Source organism: Gossypium arboreum, chromosome 9 (genome assembly GCF_025698485.1).
Source record: "Gossypium arboreum isolate Shixiya-1 chromosome 9, ASM2569848v2, whole genome shotgun sequence".
NCBI classification, from domain to species: Eukaryota; Viridiplantae; Streptophyta; class Magnoliopsida; order Malvales; family Malvaceae; genus Gossypium; species Gossypium arboreum.
Window position 1 is genome coordinate 84,390,067 of NC_069078.1, and position 18,434 is coordinate 84,408,500.

At 34.7% G+C, this 18,434-nt stretch overlaps 1 protein-coding gene and 1 pseudogene across 1 annotated transcript; one reads left to right on the top strand and one right to left on the bottom strand.

Moving 5' to 3' along the window:
• The first annotated feature begins 7,605 nt into the window (after positions 1 to 7,605).
• On the top strand, positions 7,606 to 9,289 carry LOC108455447 (beta-amyrin 11-oxidase-like). The gene is made up of 5 exons (XM_053019484.1): positions 7,606 to 8,327; positions 8,411 to 8,500; positions 8,576 to 8,654; positions 8,768 to 9,077; positions 9,161 to 9,289. The coding sequence occupies exons 1-4, from the start codon at positions 7,752 to 7,754 to the stop codon at positions 8,803 to 8,805; spliced, it is 783 nt and encodes a 260-aa protein (XP_052875444.1). The 5' UTR covers positions 7,606 to 7,751; the 3' UTR covers positions 8,806 to 9,077; positions 9,161 to 9,289.
• Positions 9,290 to 9,961: 672 nt separating this feature from the next.
• On the bottom strand, positions 9,962 to 10,894 carry LOC128280903 (AT-hook motif nuclear-localized protein 23-like; annotated as a pseudogene).
• Positions 10,895 to 18,434: the final 7,540 nt, after the last annotated feature.

Sequence of the window (18,434 nt, forward strand, 5' to 3'; positions counted from 1 at the left end):
GAACGACGTCTGTATCCATCGCACCGTATAGAATGGCACCAAAGGAGTTAGTGGAGTTAAAGGCTCAAATTCAAGAGTTGTTGGATAGGGGCTTCATTAGGCCAAGCGTATCTCCATGGGGAGCACCAAGTCTATTTGTGAAGAAAAGGACGGGACAATGCGCATGTGCATCGATTACCGCCATTGAACAAACTGACGATAAAGAACAAATACCCTCTGCCAAGGATTGATGATTCATTTGACCAACTTAGAGGAGCTTCGGTATTTTCCAAGATTGACCTTTGATCTGGATACCAGCAGTTAAGGGTAAAGGAAGTGGATATTCATAAGACAAGATTCGTGACTCGATATGGTCATTACGAAGTTTCGGTTATGCCGCTTTGGGTTGACGAACGCACTTTTGCCGCTTTCATGGATCTAATGAATCGAGTGTTCCAACCTTATTTGGACCGATTCGTGGTAGTTTTCATCGATGATATTCGGTATACTCGAAATCGAGGAGAAACATGAGGAGCATCTACGTATTGTCTTTGCAGTCTTTGAGAGAAGGAACCGTATGCAAAGTTTAGTAAGTGTGAATTTTGGTTGCGAAGTGGCTTTTCTAGGTCATGTGGTTTCTTTGAAGGAATTAGAGTGGATCCTCGAAAAATTGAGGCGATTCGGGATGGAAGCCACCAAAATCGATGATCGGAAATTCGGAGTTTTCTATGTTTGGTAGGCTATTACCGAAGGTTTGTAGAAGGATTTTCTCGATTCTTTGCACCATTGACTTAAACTGTTAAGAAAGGGGTAGCATTTATCTGGACCGAGAGTCGAAAAAGCTTTTGACCATTTGAAAAGGTATTGATGAAGCACCGGTGTTGATTCAACCGAGTCTGGAAGGACTTCACTGTGTCTGCTGATCGTCACATGTGGGGTTAGGATGTGTCTTGATGCAAGAGGGTAAGGTGGTCGCTTATGCTTCCCGACGACTTAAGTCTCATGAAGCGAACTACCCTACGCACGACTTAGAGCTAGCGGGTGATCTTTGCGTTGAAAATCTGGAGACATTACTTATATGGAGAAAAGTGTATCATATACACGGACTATAAAAGCCTAAAGTATCTGTTAACTCGAAGGAGTTAAACATTAGGCAACGAAGATGGGTAGAGTTGCTTAAGGATTACGATCGTTCGATTGAGTACCACCTGTAAGGCTAACGTGGTGGTGATGCGTTGAGTCGAAGGGTTGTTTCGATTTGAGAGCCTTGTTTGCACGCTTGAGTCTGCTTTGATGATGGAAGTCATTAGCGAAATTGCAAGTGAGGCCTATTTGGACCGAACAAATTAAAGAAAAAGCAGTTGAAGGATAACTCGTTGATTCTTCGGTTTGACAAGTTGAGAAGGGTGAGAATGAGGATTTTGACCGAATCTTCAAGGAGTTTTATGCTTCCGAGGAAGAATTTATGTTCAAGGACTCGACTTGAGAAAGTCAATATTGAAGGAAGCTCATGGAGGACTTTGTGCCATGCATCCCGGAGGAATAAGTTGTATCACGACTTGCGAGAACTGTCTTGGTGGCTTGGGCTTAAACGAGAAGTAACGGAGTTCGTGGGAAATGTCGACATGCCGACAAGTGAAAGTGAACATCAATTTCATTCGGATTATCGCAACCGGTGAAAATTCCATTGTGGAAGTGGGAGAGAGTCACTATGGACTTTGTGAGTGGGCTACCTTTGACACGCACCAAGAAAGATTCTGTGTGGGTAGTGGTGGATAGGTTAACAAAATCTGCCCATTTCATACCAGTTCGTACTGATTACTCCCTGCAAAAGTTGGCTAGGTTGTATGTGGCAGAGATAGTACGACTACATGGAGTGCCAGTGTCGATTATTTCCGACCGAGACCCTAGGTTTACATCTCGGTTCTGGAAGAAGTTGCAGGAGGCATTGGGTACACGTTTGGATTTCAGTACTGCCTTTCACCCACAAATAGATGGACAGTCGGAGAGGGTTATTCAGATTTTGGAGGATATGTTAAGGGGTTGTATCATCAATTTTCGTGGGAGTTGGGAGGACTACTTGCCATTGGCGGAGTTTGCATACAATAACAGCTACCAAGCAAGTATTCAGATGGCTCCATATGAGGCACTTTATGGGCGGAGATGTCGTACGCCTACGTGTTGGACAGAGTTGGGTGAACGACAAGTGCTTGGACCGGAGTTGGTGGTAGATACTGAAAGTAAGGTTAAGTTGATAAGAGATCGATTAAAAGAGGCATCTGATAGACAGAAGTCGTATGCGGACCTCAAGCGCAAAGAGATAGAGTTCGCGGTTGGGGATATGGTTTTTTTAAAGGTTTCACCTTGGAAGAAGATCTTGAGATTCGGCAAGAAAGGCAAATTAAGTCTGCGGTTTATAGGGCCTTATCGAGTTTTTAAGCGAGTAGGGCCAGTAGCGTATCAGTTAGAGTTACCACCAGAGTTAGACAGAATCCATGACGTTTTTCATGTGTCTATGTTAAGACGATATCGATCGGATCCCTCACATGTTGTGCCAGTAGAGGAGATTGAAGTAAGGACTGATTTGACCTTTGAGGAAGAACCCATACAAATTTTAGATCGAGAGGTTAAAGTTCTAAGAAAGAAGTCGGTTCCGTTGGTAAAAGTAATTGTGGCGTAATCATGGGAGGAAGAAGCTACTTGGGAATCGAAGAGACTATCGTCAACAATACCATCAACTATTTGATCGTAAATTTCGAGGCGAAATTTCTTTAAGGGGGTAGAGTTGTAACGCCTCAATTTTTGGGAATTCGTGAATGTTGGCATAGGTTTAATTATGTTTGTGGGCCTCTAGAAGGCCCAAGCTTAAGATAGAACCCGTAATTTTAGTTAATTTTTGTTCCATAAGAAAAAGGAGTGAAATTATGAAATAGGACTTATGTGAAAATGTTTGAAAATGCTATAGGCTAAATTGAGGTGGCCAAATAAATAGGAGTGCAAAATAGGAGGATTTGCATGACAAACCTCCCATTTTACATGAAGTGGCTAGCCATCATGTTGTTGTAGACAATATGAGTACTTGATATCCATAATTTATGGTACAAATTGATACAAATTGATAATGGGTTAGGTAAATGTTCCATGATAATGAATTAGGTAAATATTCCATGATAATGGGTTAGGTAAATGTTTCATGATAATGGTTTAGGTAAATGTTTCATGATAAGAAATTCATGTCTTTTGTATTAAAGAATTAAATGGATGAAATATGAAGTTTTATTAAAAGAAAAGGGTGAAAAGAACAAAGTTTTGTCCATCTTTGTTCATCCTAGCCTAAAGTTAGAGAAGAAAAGGATAGGAGAAAGCTCTTAAATGTTCGGTCACTTGGGGAAGAAAATTGAAGGTAAGTTCATGGTAGTTTGCTTCTATCTTGATGTTCATGAGTTCTTCTTGATTCTATCTTAACTCTTGAAGCATATTTTGATTTTTAGTTGTGTTGTGAGCATTTAGTCATGAATTAAAATGAAGGAAATGGTTGTTGTTTCATGTTCTTTTGATGAAAAATGGAAGATAGGTGAAGTTGAGCCAAACAAATGAGCATGCATGTGCCTTAGATGCTAAAGGGAAAAATCGGCTAACATGTTGTGCTTTAAAATGATGAAATGGAGATTATGCTTAAGTAAAAATCATAGATATGTGATGATTGATTGGTGATATACATGTTTAAATAACATGCATGCAAGATAGGTGTATGAAAGAGTGATTTGGTAATAAATCTGCTTGGGACAGCAGCAGTAATGTGACTTTGGAAAATCACCATAAATTGTGGGAGATGAATTAGAAGCTTAATAAATTATGTAATTAAAGCTTAATGAGTCTAGTTTCAAATGGAATAAACGAGAACATATTTTGAATTCTGTACAATGAGAAATTTGATTTGTAATGAAGTGTGGTCAGATTAGTCAAACAGTGAAACATGGGAAACTTTGAGAAAAATATGGTATTGATTGGCTAAACCAAAAATTCTGAAAATTTTATGGATAGAAGATATATGAGTCTATTTTCAAGGAAAATTAACGGAACTTGATTTGGAGTTTCGTAGCTCCAGTTATAAATAATTTAGTGACTGTTGCTCAGGAAGATAGCTTGCAGTGAAATTATGATTATGTGGTAAACATTGACAAAATTTGTTAATGAGTTGCTTATTGATTTCTTATAAGCTTACTATGATTTGTAGGTGTGGTTGGCGAATATTGTAAGGGGTTAATCGTAGTTTGTATTTGAATAGTTAGATTAACGTGTTAGTAATCCAATTGTAGGCGGTTCGTGTGTGGATCTCAAATCGAGATATCGTCAGCAAATGTGTGTAACTAACACCCTCTTTCTTAGTCTAGATCGGCAAAAGCCGAAATGCCAAATGCCGAAAACGGTATTTTGTAGATTTGCGAGTGTGCGAATGCTCGTGAGGTAAATCGATTAATGTTTTTGGTAAGTTGCAATGTTTGGACCAAAGTGCATGATTTCTATGCCTCGATATTTTTGGGCTTAATGGGCCAAAATTGGAATGATGGGTCAACTGCCCAATTCGGTAAGAACCCTCGATGCGTGATTACATTAGTACGTGAAAAGTAGGAATATGCATGAAAAACCCTAAAATAGATAAATTATGAAATACCTTTAAAAGTGGAAAATTTACGCTTTACCCTAGTAGATAAATTACCAAATACCCCTAGGGTTAAATTGACCTAAATGCATGTTTGAATGTTGTTATTTACTGCATGCCATGTTGTTATTATCGATGCATGGGATGGGATATTGACGGAAGAAGTCTGAAAGTGGCTTGTCCACGTCTTGGAGGCTTTGCCTCAATTCTTGATAATCGAGCAGAAAGGCACAAATCGTGGAGTGTTGGGTTTGGGTGGGTTGAGCTATTCCCCACATGGAGTGTATGGTGGTAGGGTGGAGTGTAGTGGTTGGTGGGTTGAGTAGTCTCCCAAATGGGCTTGCATATGTTATTGATGTTGCATGTATTTTGAAATGGGCCTATGGGCCATGTCATTATCTCTGAATAAGGGCTAAGGCCCGGTTTATTGTAATCTGAAAAGGGCTCGCCCAGACCACTGTTACTGAATGGGCTTAGGCCCAATGGGCTTGAGCTGACTTGGACTTTGAATGGGTTTTCCTTATACATCGAGTTTCCCCAAACTCACCCTTTTATTTTCATCCACGCAGAAATCCCCAACCATAGTGGGCTTGGAGCTATGAGGGAATTCGGAGTGGCCACCCGCTCGAAAGTTTGATTTTCTTACGTGAACTGGACATCCTTTTAATTACGTTTGAGGTTTTGGGCTTTTAAATGTAATAAGGCCGCTTATTTATTTTGATGGTTTTAATATGTATTACTAAGATAGGTAATACTTATATTTAACTGTTGAAATTGGATAGCTTTAGGGCGCGTTTTCAAAACAACAGTTGATTTCAAAATAACACGACAACAAGCAAAGCTTTCGCAATGAAAGTATTTTCCAAAATTAATCACTTTTCCTAAAAATCGGTTTCCTAGAAATATCCATGACGTTAAGGTGTGGCAATGGCGGTATGCATGTCTAGGATTGGATCCGAAGGGAGCTTGGTACTTAAGCAGTCCGATGGACTCACCACCTCTTTTCCGGTTTCCTACCTGGTGCACAACTTCCATTCACTTTAACCTTTAAAGAATTAATCTTTTGAACATCAAGTACGATTTTCTGGACTTAGAATGAAAATTTTTTTTTTTACGTTTTTGATGTGGCATGCCGGATCCGGCCATAACTTCTAGGCCGGGTTTGGGGTGCTACATTCAAACTTAATTTTAATTATTAATTAGTAAATATAGGTTTTTAATTAAATTTAAATATTATGACCACTAAATAATTTAATTAACATTTTTATATTTTAAATATCTATTTTATACATATAATTGTACAAAATTGAAAATTTATTTATATCAAAGTTAGATATATAATTTTAATATTTATGGGTGCATTTAATTATGAGTTTTGTACTATAAATCAGAGCTCCTATACTTGAAAACCCAAAACACAGAGAAGTGAAGAAATGGAGTTAGATTTGTGGAGTATTGCTATAATTGTGGTAACATTTGTTGTTTCATTTGGATTCCTTAAGAAAGCTTATGAGAGGTAAATCCTTCCATAGTTTTGGTTTCCAGTTATTTTTTGTTTGAATTTTTTATTCCTATAATTCATCTTTCTAATTTAATTAAACTTAAACAAACTATTTTAGGGATTCTTTTCAATATATTTTTTGACATGATGATAAATTTAGTTCTTAATATTTTCATTTTTTTATCAAATTAGCCTTTATTTTTTTAGTTAAATTTAACATTAACCTTTCAAAAGAGTCAAATTATTTTTCTTTAATGTAAATGCTGATTAAAATATTAATTTTTAACGACGTTGGTGTGAAAACCCGTGTGGTGGTCTACGTGTACTTTATGCTAACACGATATTATTTGTTTTATATGTCACGCCAATAAATAATTTAAAATTGTAACAATATTAAAAATTCAAAATTCAAAAAATTAGCATGAGGTACATGTGGACTGCCATATGCTTAAATGTTTAGCATTTTAGTTAGTATTTTTGTTAAAAAAATCAATTTGACTCTGTTTCAAAAAGTTAATGGTCAAATTTGACTCTTTTTAAAAGGTTAAAGACTAAATTTAACTCGATTGTTTTAACAGTTGATTCAAATAGTTTTTTTGGTTTAACTCAACCATTTCATACTATATCGCAAGTAACTAATTTTTTTCTAGACGGACACCCCAATTGAGAAACGTTCAAACTATCATCTCTTCTTATTGATTGAAAAGATCTGGGTTGTACTTACTTTAACATTAAGGACAAAAGTCTAATTCAAATCTTTAAAATATCTTAAAATATTTGAATTAAATGTTTAAAATATTAATATTGTTTTAATCAATTCTTTTTGTTAGTTTAGACGTCACTTTATGCACATTCGAATATTACATGAAACATATTTAAAATACATCTGGATTTAAATTTGAAATATGTATCTGACGGAAGATATGATCAATATAATATTGAAACACTGAAACAACAATTAAAATATTTTAATATATATTATTATTTAATGTAACGTTAATATAGTTTTTAAATAATTTTTAATAATATTTTAATGTAAACTCATTTTTAGAGCATATCGAATCAAAATTTAAAAAATTGATTTAAACATCTTATATATATCTTACAGAACCCAACCCAACCATGACAGACTTCTCATGTCATCGAACTAAAATTATTGCACATCAAAAGGACCATTAGAATTTTTAAGTGATAATTAACCTTTCACTAGAAAATTTAATGAATGATAAAATGTGAATGATTAGGGCAGAAGCACTTAAGTCCCTCCCTCCGGTGATATGGGATGGCCATTGATTGGGAATACGTGGTCTTTCATAAGAGCTTACAAATCCCAAAACCCAGAATCTTTCATCAACAATTTGAAAAAAAGGTCTCTTGCCAACCCTGCTTTAATTTAATCTCCAAACTAAAAACCTTCTTTAAAGGAAAAAGAACTAACATGGAAGCAAATCCAGGTAAACAGGGATTTACAAGACCCATTTGTTTGGGAAGGCAAGCATCATAGTTTGCAGTGCGGAGTTATGTAAAAAAGTGTTGACAGATGACAATAACTTTCAATGGGGCTACCCTGTTTCAAATCTGATTCTGGGTGATGTGCCATTCGACTACATGTCTAGTCACAGGCGACTTCACAGGCTAGTGACAACGGTTCTCAATCAACATCAATCCCCTTCATCGCATTTAGGGACCATTGAGAAAATCGTTATCAACACACTGGAAGAATGGAGTAAGATGAAGGAACCGATCCTTTTCGTTCCTGAGGTGAATAAGTTTGTGTTCAAACTCATTATAGCCATCTTTCTTGGCTTTGGAACTGACGATAATCAAATTGCATCCATGGAGGAGTATTATAGAAAAGTATACTATGGATTACATACCACTCCCATTAACATCCCTGGTTTTGCATATCATAGAGCAGTCCAGGCAAGGAAGGTGCTGGTGAATAAGATTCGAGGTGTATTGGGTGAAAGGAGAGAGAGGAGATGTAATGACCCCGACCCAAACACAGGCATAATCGACTTTTTGGAGAAAGGTGATTATGAGGATGGTAGACCTATGAGCCATGAACACCTTGTTGTTTTGTTAATCGGGCTCTTCATTGCGGGTCGTGAAACTACATCTCGAACGGCTATATGGGCCACCATCTATCTCCATAATCATCCCCATCTGTTGCATAAGGCCAAGGTGAAATGGGATTTTGGTCTTTTACCCAAAACAACTCATCTGTTTTAACTTTTTTTATTGGATTTCAAATTCCAATTTTTCAGGAAGAGCAAGAGGAAATCGTGAAAAGAAGACCTTCTTCCCAGAAAGGTTTAACCTTCACCGAAATTAAACAAATGAAATATCTATCCAAGGTTAGAATTAAGATTTATATGTTCATCAATCATTTCCACTTGCAAATATGAAATCATTGTTGTATAACTTTTTAGGTGATTAATGAGACACTACGAATATGCACCAATAATTTTTCAATCTTTCGAGAAGCAAAAAATGTAACTTATCTCAATGGTTAGTTTCTCTATAATTTCACCATATCCACTCTACGTGTTTAATTACTCATTTTCCTGCCTTCTCCTGTCTCACAACTAGTTTTAGAGTTGCTTTTAATATGTTTTTTAAAGGCTACCAGATACCACAAGGCTGGAAAGTGTTGGTATAGACAAGTGCAGTTCATATGGACCCTGAAATTTATCCCAACCCAAACCAGTTCCTTCCTTCAAGATGGGATGTAAGTAAAATGGTGAAATAATGACCTCATACCATGGCATTGTAATAAGTATGCTTTTTTTTTTCTTAAAAATGTTTCCAGGATTTTATACCCAAAGCAGGGGCTTTTCTACCCTTTTCAACAGGAAGTAGTACCTGTCCTAGAGCTGATTTGGCCAAACTTGAAGTCACCATTTTCCTTCATTATTTCCTCCTCAACTATAAGTGAGTTTGGCTTAATTTCTTTTTAGTAATGTACATTTTAGGTCATTGTGTAAGTTAAAATCTTTTACTTTCATAATATGCAGGCTTGTACAACTTAATCCAGGAGGTCCTGTTAATTATTTCCCTTCACCAGATCCAGTCGATAACTGTCCTGCCAAAATCATTAAGATCCGTTGATTATGCTTTACTACTTTAGTTCATAATAAAAGGTTCCCGACTTCTAATTTCGGTTTTAGTGTAGCTAACACGGTCTATGCAATAAAAAGACAAACATGTGTTCCGTTCTAGGTGCCAATTTTAAAATTTTGGTCTTACTCAAAGGATTATTGTTAAATTTTTAAGTTTTCTTATTTCCAAAATTTGATTTGGTAAACATATTATCATGTAAACTGTAAAGCCATGTCAACTTATTATTTCACATGCAATAACCCTCTCTTTAACGGGAAGAGATTGTATGAAATAGTGACGCCATGTCATCTCAGATCCCTTTTCAATAATTTTATGCTACCTCAGTATTTTCATCAATCCAAATTAAAATCACGAAATTCAAGATAAAATTAATGATGTTGCATAAAACTATTAGAAAGGGCAATATCTTTGTTTCATACAATCCTTTCTCTTCTATAACAACCACAAACTATAACAATATTTCACTATAATAGTCAAGTCTTTTGGAGAACCGATTTTTTGTGTTTTATTTTAATTCTCTATAATAGATTTTCACTTATAACAACAATATCCATAGTTAAGGAGTACATTCTTTATTAAATTAGTTCTTTATAACAAAATATTGTCTAAATTTTAAATGAAATTATATATAGCTATTTCATATAAGTAACCTATTAATTATCATTTATTAAATGAAAATGATTTTAATTAAAATATTTTTCAATAAAATGATTAAATTTTATGTAAAAAATCTATTAATCATATTTTATTAAATAAAATGATCTTCAATGAGTGAAATTAAATATATTAATTCAATAAAACTATTAAGCTCCTTAATTAAATATTCTACTATAAATTTAGAATATCATAAACTTAGATTACTTGAATTTAATTACTCGTGATAAATTATTTAATTTAAATAACTCGTGATAAAGTGATAATATTTCGAATCTGCCATGAAGGGTAACAACAGCTCCAGCGGTAGCTGGTTGCCTAATGCTGACGTTGGTCACCGTACCACTCCCGCTCAGTATACACGCTCCCCTTTGCCTTCTCCGAGCGTAGTTGGCAACACAGTCGAACACATCGCAGCCGCTCCCAACTTCCAGTAAGTGAGCCCCGAGCGTGTTTGCACTCTCCTAGTGACGATGACCGGAGGTTTGGGCTTGTTTTTAGAACCTGGTGGACGACCCCTGAGCCTACGGGCTATAACAAGCTCAGTGGGAACCGTTGACTAAATCCAGAGGTGGGAAACATCATCTTGGCCGTGACGATTGTTTGAAACTTCGTGATCTTTAGGTTCAGGTTGGTGATGGAGGTGAAGGTCGGGTCTTTGAAGATGTTGAACGTAGCCAGAAGCAGCAGTGCCTAAATCAAGACCCGCCATGCGAGAGCAACAAAGGACAGCCGTAAAAAAGGGAAAATAATGGATTAAAATAGTTTTTTTTCTTAAAGAAATTATATATAATAAATCAAGAGTTAGATTAAAGGGAAGGGCTTGTTTGGGGGCTCGAAGAAATGAGGAGAGAAAGGTTTTAGTGCTTTTTTATATTATTTTCAAAGAAAATAAAAGACAAGGAGAAGGACTGCTATGCAAGAAAAGGGAAAGAAACAAGGACGAATAGAGGGAGGGGGGACTAAGTCTGAAAGGTTGCAATCATTTTCTCATCCTTAAAGTTTAAATAATATGAAAACCAAAAATAGGTTGGATGCAAGGTGGAAATCACAAAATTTACTCAGAGCTAGCTCATGAGTTGCTTATTGCGATATCTTATTCATGCACGACACCGATCCAAATTCGGATCATGCATTGAAAATCGTAGATGGCATAAATGGCACTTGTGGTCGCAATCGACAAGGCTAAAAATATAGGTCCGAATCGATTTCGATATCCGATACGTCTCGATGCTCAAGTGCCTCTGTTGTGCTTGGGAACCATGGCGGTTAAAGGAGACAAAATTGTAATGGATATTTTAATACATACAAGGGTATTAATGATTTCTAGAACTGAACTTGTTGTAGTGTTGTGTGATTTTTACACCTAATGTGGATTTGTTTCGCTTGTGATTCTCTCCATATCAATGTAAATAAGGAAACATACTTTTGTAGAGACCATGTTGTGTTAAAAACTCAAATTTCTGAACCTGATAGTCTTCTCTGCTACCTGTTGCTTTTCATCTTCGCACTCAAATTTTGTTTATTTTGTTATTTGGTAACCAAATTTCTTCTATCTTCAGATTCATTCTTTTGTTATTGACCCAATTTCAAACCTTGTTGTTGTCAAATTTATATGTCATAAACTCAACAAAGATAATTTTAATAATGGCAAAAGAACGAAGAGTACAAAAGATAGAGATAAAGACTAAACCCGGTTTGCCATAATGTCACATGCATGGTTGTATAGCAAATTTAGAGATAAACAATTTAACATATTCGACATCATGTGCTCATACACAACATAGCAAAATGAAAACATGCCATCATTTATATTGGCATGGAACACACTTTGATCATACATATATAATCCACATACCTTAAGCATATCACATAGCAAAACGAAAGCATATTAACAAATACATATATAATCCACATACCTTAAGCATTCACATACAAGTCTTATTAAGCAATATGGACCCTACGGAGAGTCTAATTACGAATCACAAACTAAAACAGCCATAGGTGGAAATTTTTCATAAAATGGGCTCACATACCCGTGTGGCCCACACGGCTCAAATAACCCAACCCGTGTGACCTACACGGCCTACCACACAGCCGTGTGACACCAACAGTAAGTTTTTTGTCATTGCATCATTCACTATTTTCGAGTTTTTCGTTACTCACCTGGATATTTTTTGATGCCAATCCAACAAGAAGATATTCAAAACCTAAAATCAGTATTTAAACGACCAATTTTACTAACGCAAACCCAAATTAAAAGTATTAATTCAACCACAATCGCTTATAACAGACTATAACAAGAGTGGAAATCAACTTTAAACATTCAATCCCTTACCTACAATAGCAATCAAACGATTCCTTAATCCACTGAAGGATTATTCACTAACGAATGCTCACCTAGATGGGAACATATAACAAAAATCAATTAATTCAAAACAAAATTGATTCCAACCAACAAAACTTCACACCTCTTCCAACAATTAGAAACCTTATCGGAGCTCCAAAATAAACCCGACCACCACGATGAAAATCTCGAAGATAAAGAATGAAAAATCAAAGGATGGAATCTTAAGGAACCACTAGCAATTGGCAATATTGTGGCTTACTGCATCAAAAGAAAGAAGGAAAGAGGAAGAGGAAACAAAAACGTGAATGGAAAAAAAATAGGTTGGGCAGCAAGGATGGAAGAGAGGAAAAAAAACAATGTGAAACTGTTGAGGGATTTTTGGGAAACAAAAATAACATAAAATAAAATAAAATAAAATATTTTGTTATTTATATATATTTTAAAAGAAGAAAAATCTTTCAGAAACTACCCACAACCCAGAACTCTAAGTTGACATCTTACCACTGAACCAGCAGGCTCATTTTTATTAACAGTTGAGCGAAAATAATATTTAAGTTAGAAGTCCAAAGATAAGGGTTGAAACAAAATTAGCAAAATTAATAAACAAATGATTCAAATCTAGAACCTCACACACACTAACACAACACTTAACCACTAAACTAAATTATTTCACTTGATAAAATTTTCACAATCTTAACTTAAAAATCGGAACGTGATCAATCTCGATTTCACTAATCCAATTTATTCTAACTCGGTTTTCGAGATGTGATACAACTTTTACGTTCTTCAATTATATTATTTTTTAATATTTTTACAACAATGTTATTTATAACTTTTGAATTTTATAATTAAATCATTCATAAATTTTATAACTTATGTTATTTACAATTTTTAATATTTTCACATTCTCAATATTTGAACATCGCTTTTAATATTAAAAATTAGATAGGACACACCATTAATTAGTTTACAAAATCAAACTAAAATCACCTTTAATTTTTTTCATTTTTTATTTTACTGACAGGTATTTTAATCCCTTTATTTTATAATATCATGAATTAATTTAAGTACTTTATTCTAATTATTGATCTATTTAATAATATAAAAATTAATTTAATACATTTGTATATAATACAAATATCTCTTAAATACTTTCAACAATGTAGGGCATGCTACGAGCCGTATTCGAATTAATCACTAATTTACTCTCATTAATCACTAAACCCTCGCATAGGTGCAGTCTAATTGCTAAAGTGTCACATATCTTAGACCACACATCCATCTTAATGTTTTTCATAAATTTTTTGTTCTTTTCTGGCTTTTTTTCTTATAGAAATAAACCTTAAATGTGGGTTATATTTTGAAAAATTGTGTATGGTAATTATTAAAAAAAGTAAATTATTCATTAATTCAATTATTGTAAAATCTTGAATTAATTTTATTAGGGATAAATATAAAAATATTTTAATCGATATGTAATTTGATACATGAACTTTGATTTTGTGTAATTATACACATTAAACTTTGTTTTTGGTTTAAATGTGTATATAAAATTTTGATTTTGATTCAATTATACATATTTAAAGAAATAAATATATAAATTTATTTTTATATTAGATAATTTTAATTATTTGTGTTTGAAATATATAAATATAAAATAGTGTTATATCGCCAATGATGTTAGATATTTGTGAATATTGAATCAAATCAGGATGTCATGTATAAAATTACACAAAATTAAAACAATATATAACATGGCACATTAAACCAAAATTTATATATAATTTTAATATTTATCCCATTTTGAATGAAAAATACATATAATTTTGTATTAAAAGATCAATATAATTATTTTAACACTTGATTTTTGAGTTTAATAAAAAATAGTTAAATTTTAAAGATGATTGAGAGCAACTTTATACTATAAATTTGATCTCCTGTATACAAAGAAACTCAAAGGCAAATACTAGGGGGGAAATATAGAGAATTAAAGAAATGGTATTAGTTTTCTTGTGGTTGATTGTTGCAGTAATTGTGGGAACATTTGTTCTTTCATTTGGATTCCTTAAGAAACCAACTGGGCGGGACAGGAACCTGCAAAATCTTATTCTTCAAACTCAAAGGTAAAATGTATATTACTTATTCTAAAATATTGGAATTTTTTTTAATACAAGTGGGATTAAAATTAAATTGTATATTTTTATTATTATAAAAATATAATTGTATCATTTTAATAATCTAAATTTTTATCATTTTTTAAAGAATTAAATTAAATACGGAACAACAGCTTAACTCTCTCTCTCCCGGTGGTATGGGGTGGCCATTGATCGGGAACATGTGGTCTTTTGTAAGAGCTTACAAATCCCAAAATCCAGAATCCTTTATCGACAATTTGAAACGAAGGTTTAAGTCTCTACCATAATCAGGCTTCTTAATATTTTTTAAAAAATCTAACATGGAAGCAATCCAGGTACGGTGAAACAGGGATTTATAAGACCAATTTGTTTCGGAACCCAAGCATCATAGTTTGTAGTCCGGAGCTATGTAGGAAGGTGTTGACAGATGATGAGCAATTTCAACTTGGTTACCCTCTTTCAAGTCTAGTTCTGGATGGAATGTGAAAGAATACTGAAGAATCAAGGTACTCTTTAGAAGCAAATCTGTAGAAGAAAACAAAGTAATATTCTCAAAGTAACAAACTTAACTCAGCCCTTTCACTGGCTAAAATACATGTTTATATAGGAACTAGAAGCCTAAACTGCTGTTAACAGGATAGCTTAACAAATTCTAACCGACTAACCACTTATCTAATTACACATTAAACATATGTGTATTGTGAATACTATAACATTCACCTAACTTCCTCAAGTGGAACGACCCGAAGACGACGACGAAACTGAGTGAACATCGAAGTGGACAATGGTTTGTAAGAACATCCGCCACTTGGTCACATGCAGGAACATCGCTAACAACCAACTCACCACGAGCGACCTTTTCCCGAACAAAAAATAGATCAAGTTCAACATGTTTGAACTTAGAGTGCAAGACCGGGTTAGCTGCAACAGCAACAGCACTAGAATTATCACACCACATTGTCGGAAGATCAACCGAACTAAGGTTTAACTCTGTCAACAAGGAAACCAGCCACGTAACATTACTAGCAGCTGCGGCTAAACTCCGATATTCAGCCTCGGCGGTAGAGCGAGAAACAACTTGTTGTTTCTTAAAGCACCAATAAATAGGATTATCACCATAATACACAAAATATCCTGTAGTAGACCGACGATCATCAAAATCAAGTCTCCAATTTGAATCGGCATAGCCAACCAAAGACAGTCGACCAAACTTTCGAAAGACCAAACCATGAGACAGTGTACTAGACAAGTACCGCAAAATACGTTTCAACGCTACCATGTGTAATGTAGTGGGAGCATGCATAAACTGACACACCCGATTAACCGCATAAGCAATATCTGGTCGTGTCAAAACGATATACTGAAGAGCTCCAGCAATACTACGATATTCAGTTGGATCAGCAAGAAGTTCACCCTCATCTTTAGACAGCAGAGAAGAGGTTATCATCGGTGTATGAACACTTCTGGCATTCGTCATAGAACTACGAGCAAGGAGTTCACGGATGTATTTCCGCTGGTATAGGTGAATACTACCTGAGGAAGACTTACTAACTTCAATGCCCAAAAAATAATGAAGCTCACCCATATCTTTTAGAGCAAATTGGTTGTGGAGCATTTGAACAAAACAATTAATTTCATCAACTGAACTTCCAGTGATAACAATATCATCCACATTAACAAAAACGTAGATAATATGATTAGAAGACAACCGAAGAAACAATGAAGCATCGGACTTTGATACCGTAGACCCAGCAGAAACGAGAAACTATTTTAATTTGTCAAACCAACCCCAAGGAGCCTATCGTAAGCCATACAAAGCTTTAGTTAACCGACAAACTAACCGTTCACCATTTGGACCAAATTGCTCATAGCTAGGAGGTTGTTGTATAAACACATCATCAGTTAAATCACCATTCAGAAAGGCATTATTGACATCAACCTGCCAAAGATGCCAGCCCTTGGTCACGGCAACAGACAGGATGAGTCAAATGGTAACAAGTTTGACTACTGGGCTGAATGTTTCCTTAAAATCGCAACCAGGTACCTGTGAGCACCCCTTGGCAACCAATCGTGCCTTCCGAGGACTAATCGTCCCATCAGGATTCTTCTTGATCTTAAACAACCACTTACAACCGTTTGCTTTCCGGCCAGACGGGAGAGGACACAACTCCCAGGTCAAGTCAGCTAGTAAGGCATCAAACTCAGCTTGACCGGCTAGTTGCAAGTCTGGATGGCTAAGAGCCTCCTCAATAGTACATGGCTCAAACTCAACTTTGTCGGCACATAAGGCTCGAGGTTTAAATATCCCAGCTTTAGATCTTGTCACCATTGCATGCGTGTTAATAGCAGAGACAGGAGAAACATCAGGAGGGGCAGTAGGAGAAACTATAGTAGAAGGAACCTCTTCTCGAATAGCAGATTTAAAAGTGGAACTCTGCGGAGAAACACTACCCGTAGCAGGAAAATTAGACTGAATGCTATCACCATTAGAACTATCCACAGAAGTCCCAACAACAGGGTCTGGACGAATCTTGTTAGAAATACACGATCGAACAACTGGTACATACGTAGTGGTATTCAGAAGTAACTGATCACTGGAAGTAGTAGATAGTGAAGATAGAAATCTATTTTCATCAAAAATGACATGACGAGAAACAATAACCTTTCCATCTGGCGTGAGACAGAAATAACCTTTATGATGCGGACTATACCCCAGAAACGTAGAAGGTTGAGACCGAAACTCGAGCTTGTGGTTACCAAATGGTCGTAGGTATAGAAAACAATAACAACCAAACACCCGAAGATGATCATATGTTAGAGCGCGGTTAAATAAACACTGAAACAGGGTCTTCCCTTCTAAAACCGATGTGGGCAAACGATTAATGAGATGAGCAGCACTACAAAAAGCATAACCCCAGTAGTCCATTGGTAGATTAGCTTGAGCCAGAAGAGTGATACCAGTTTCGACAACATGTCGGTGTTTACGCTCCGCAACACCATTCTGTTCAGACGTATAGGGGCAGGAAACCCGATGAAGAATCCCTTGATGTAACGACCCAAACTTTAAGGTTATTAGAAAAGTGTATTTTCGGGTCACCGTTTCTGAAAAATGGATTAGAAAATATTTATTAAAAAAAAGTAAAAATATTTATGAAGTTAAGTGAGTGATTAATTAAAGTTTAATTAAGTAAATTTAGCTTAATTAAGAATAATTGGATAAAAGATTAAATTGAATATAATGTGAAAGTTTAGTTTTAAAGTAATAGAAAATAAAAGGATCAAAATGGCAATTAAGCCATACCCATGAAATAAGGCGGTGAATGGAAGAAAAATCAAGATTTTGTTGAATTATGTATATTATTAAATTATTAAATATATATGTATATATATAAAAAAAGAAGAAAACAAGTGTATAAAAATGATTGGTACAAGTGTTAAATAAATATTTGTTATTAAATAGATTTTTATTATAGTTATTATTGTCATTATATATATATATATATATATATATATATATATATATATAAAAAGAAACAAAAGAAAGAAACAAAAGAATAAAAGAGGAAAGAAACAGAATAGCAGGGGACGAAACAGAGAAGGGAGAAAGGAAGAAAAGAAAAAGGGAAAAATAAGGTTTTAAAGGCTCCAAGTTAATTTGGTAAGTCAATTTAGCCCATTTTCTTATGATTTTTGAGTTTTTGGAATCCTAGAGATAAATACTACTTGTTTTAAGTAGAAATTTTGAAAGTCATTAGATTTCTAAGTATGGTTCATGTTGAATAAAATGATGGAATTGGGGGTTTATTTGATAGAAATTTTGATTGGAATTGAATAAAGGATTGAATCGTAAACTAAGCTATAAGTTTTGAGTTTTAGGGATTAAATGGAAATAAATTCAAAATTATGAAAATATGCTGGAAATTTAATAGTTAAGTATGAGTTTGGACAAAATTTGAATAGAAATGAAGTATGAACTGAGATAGAAAAAAGTAAGTGAATCTAGTTAAGATTAAATTGAAATTAAAGTAG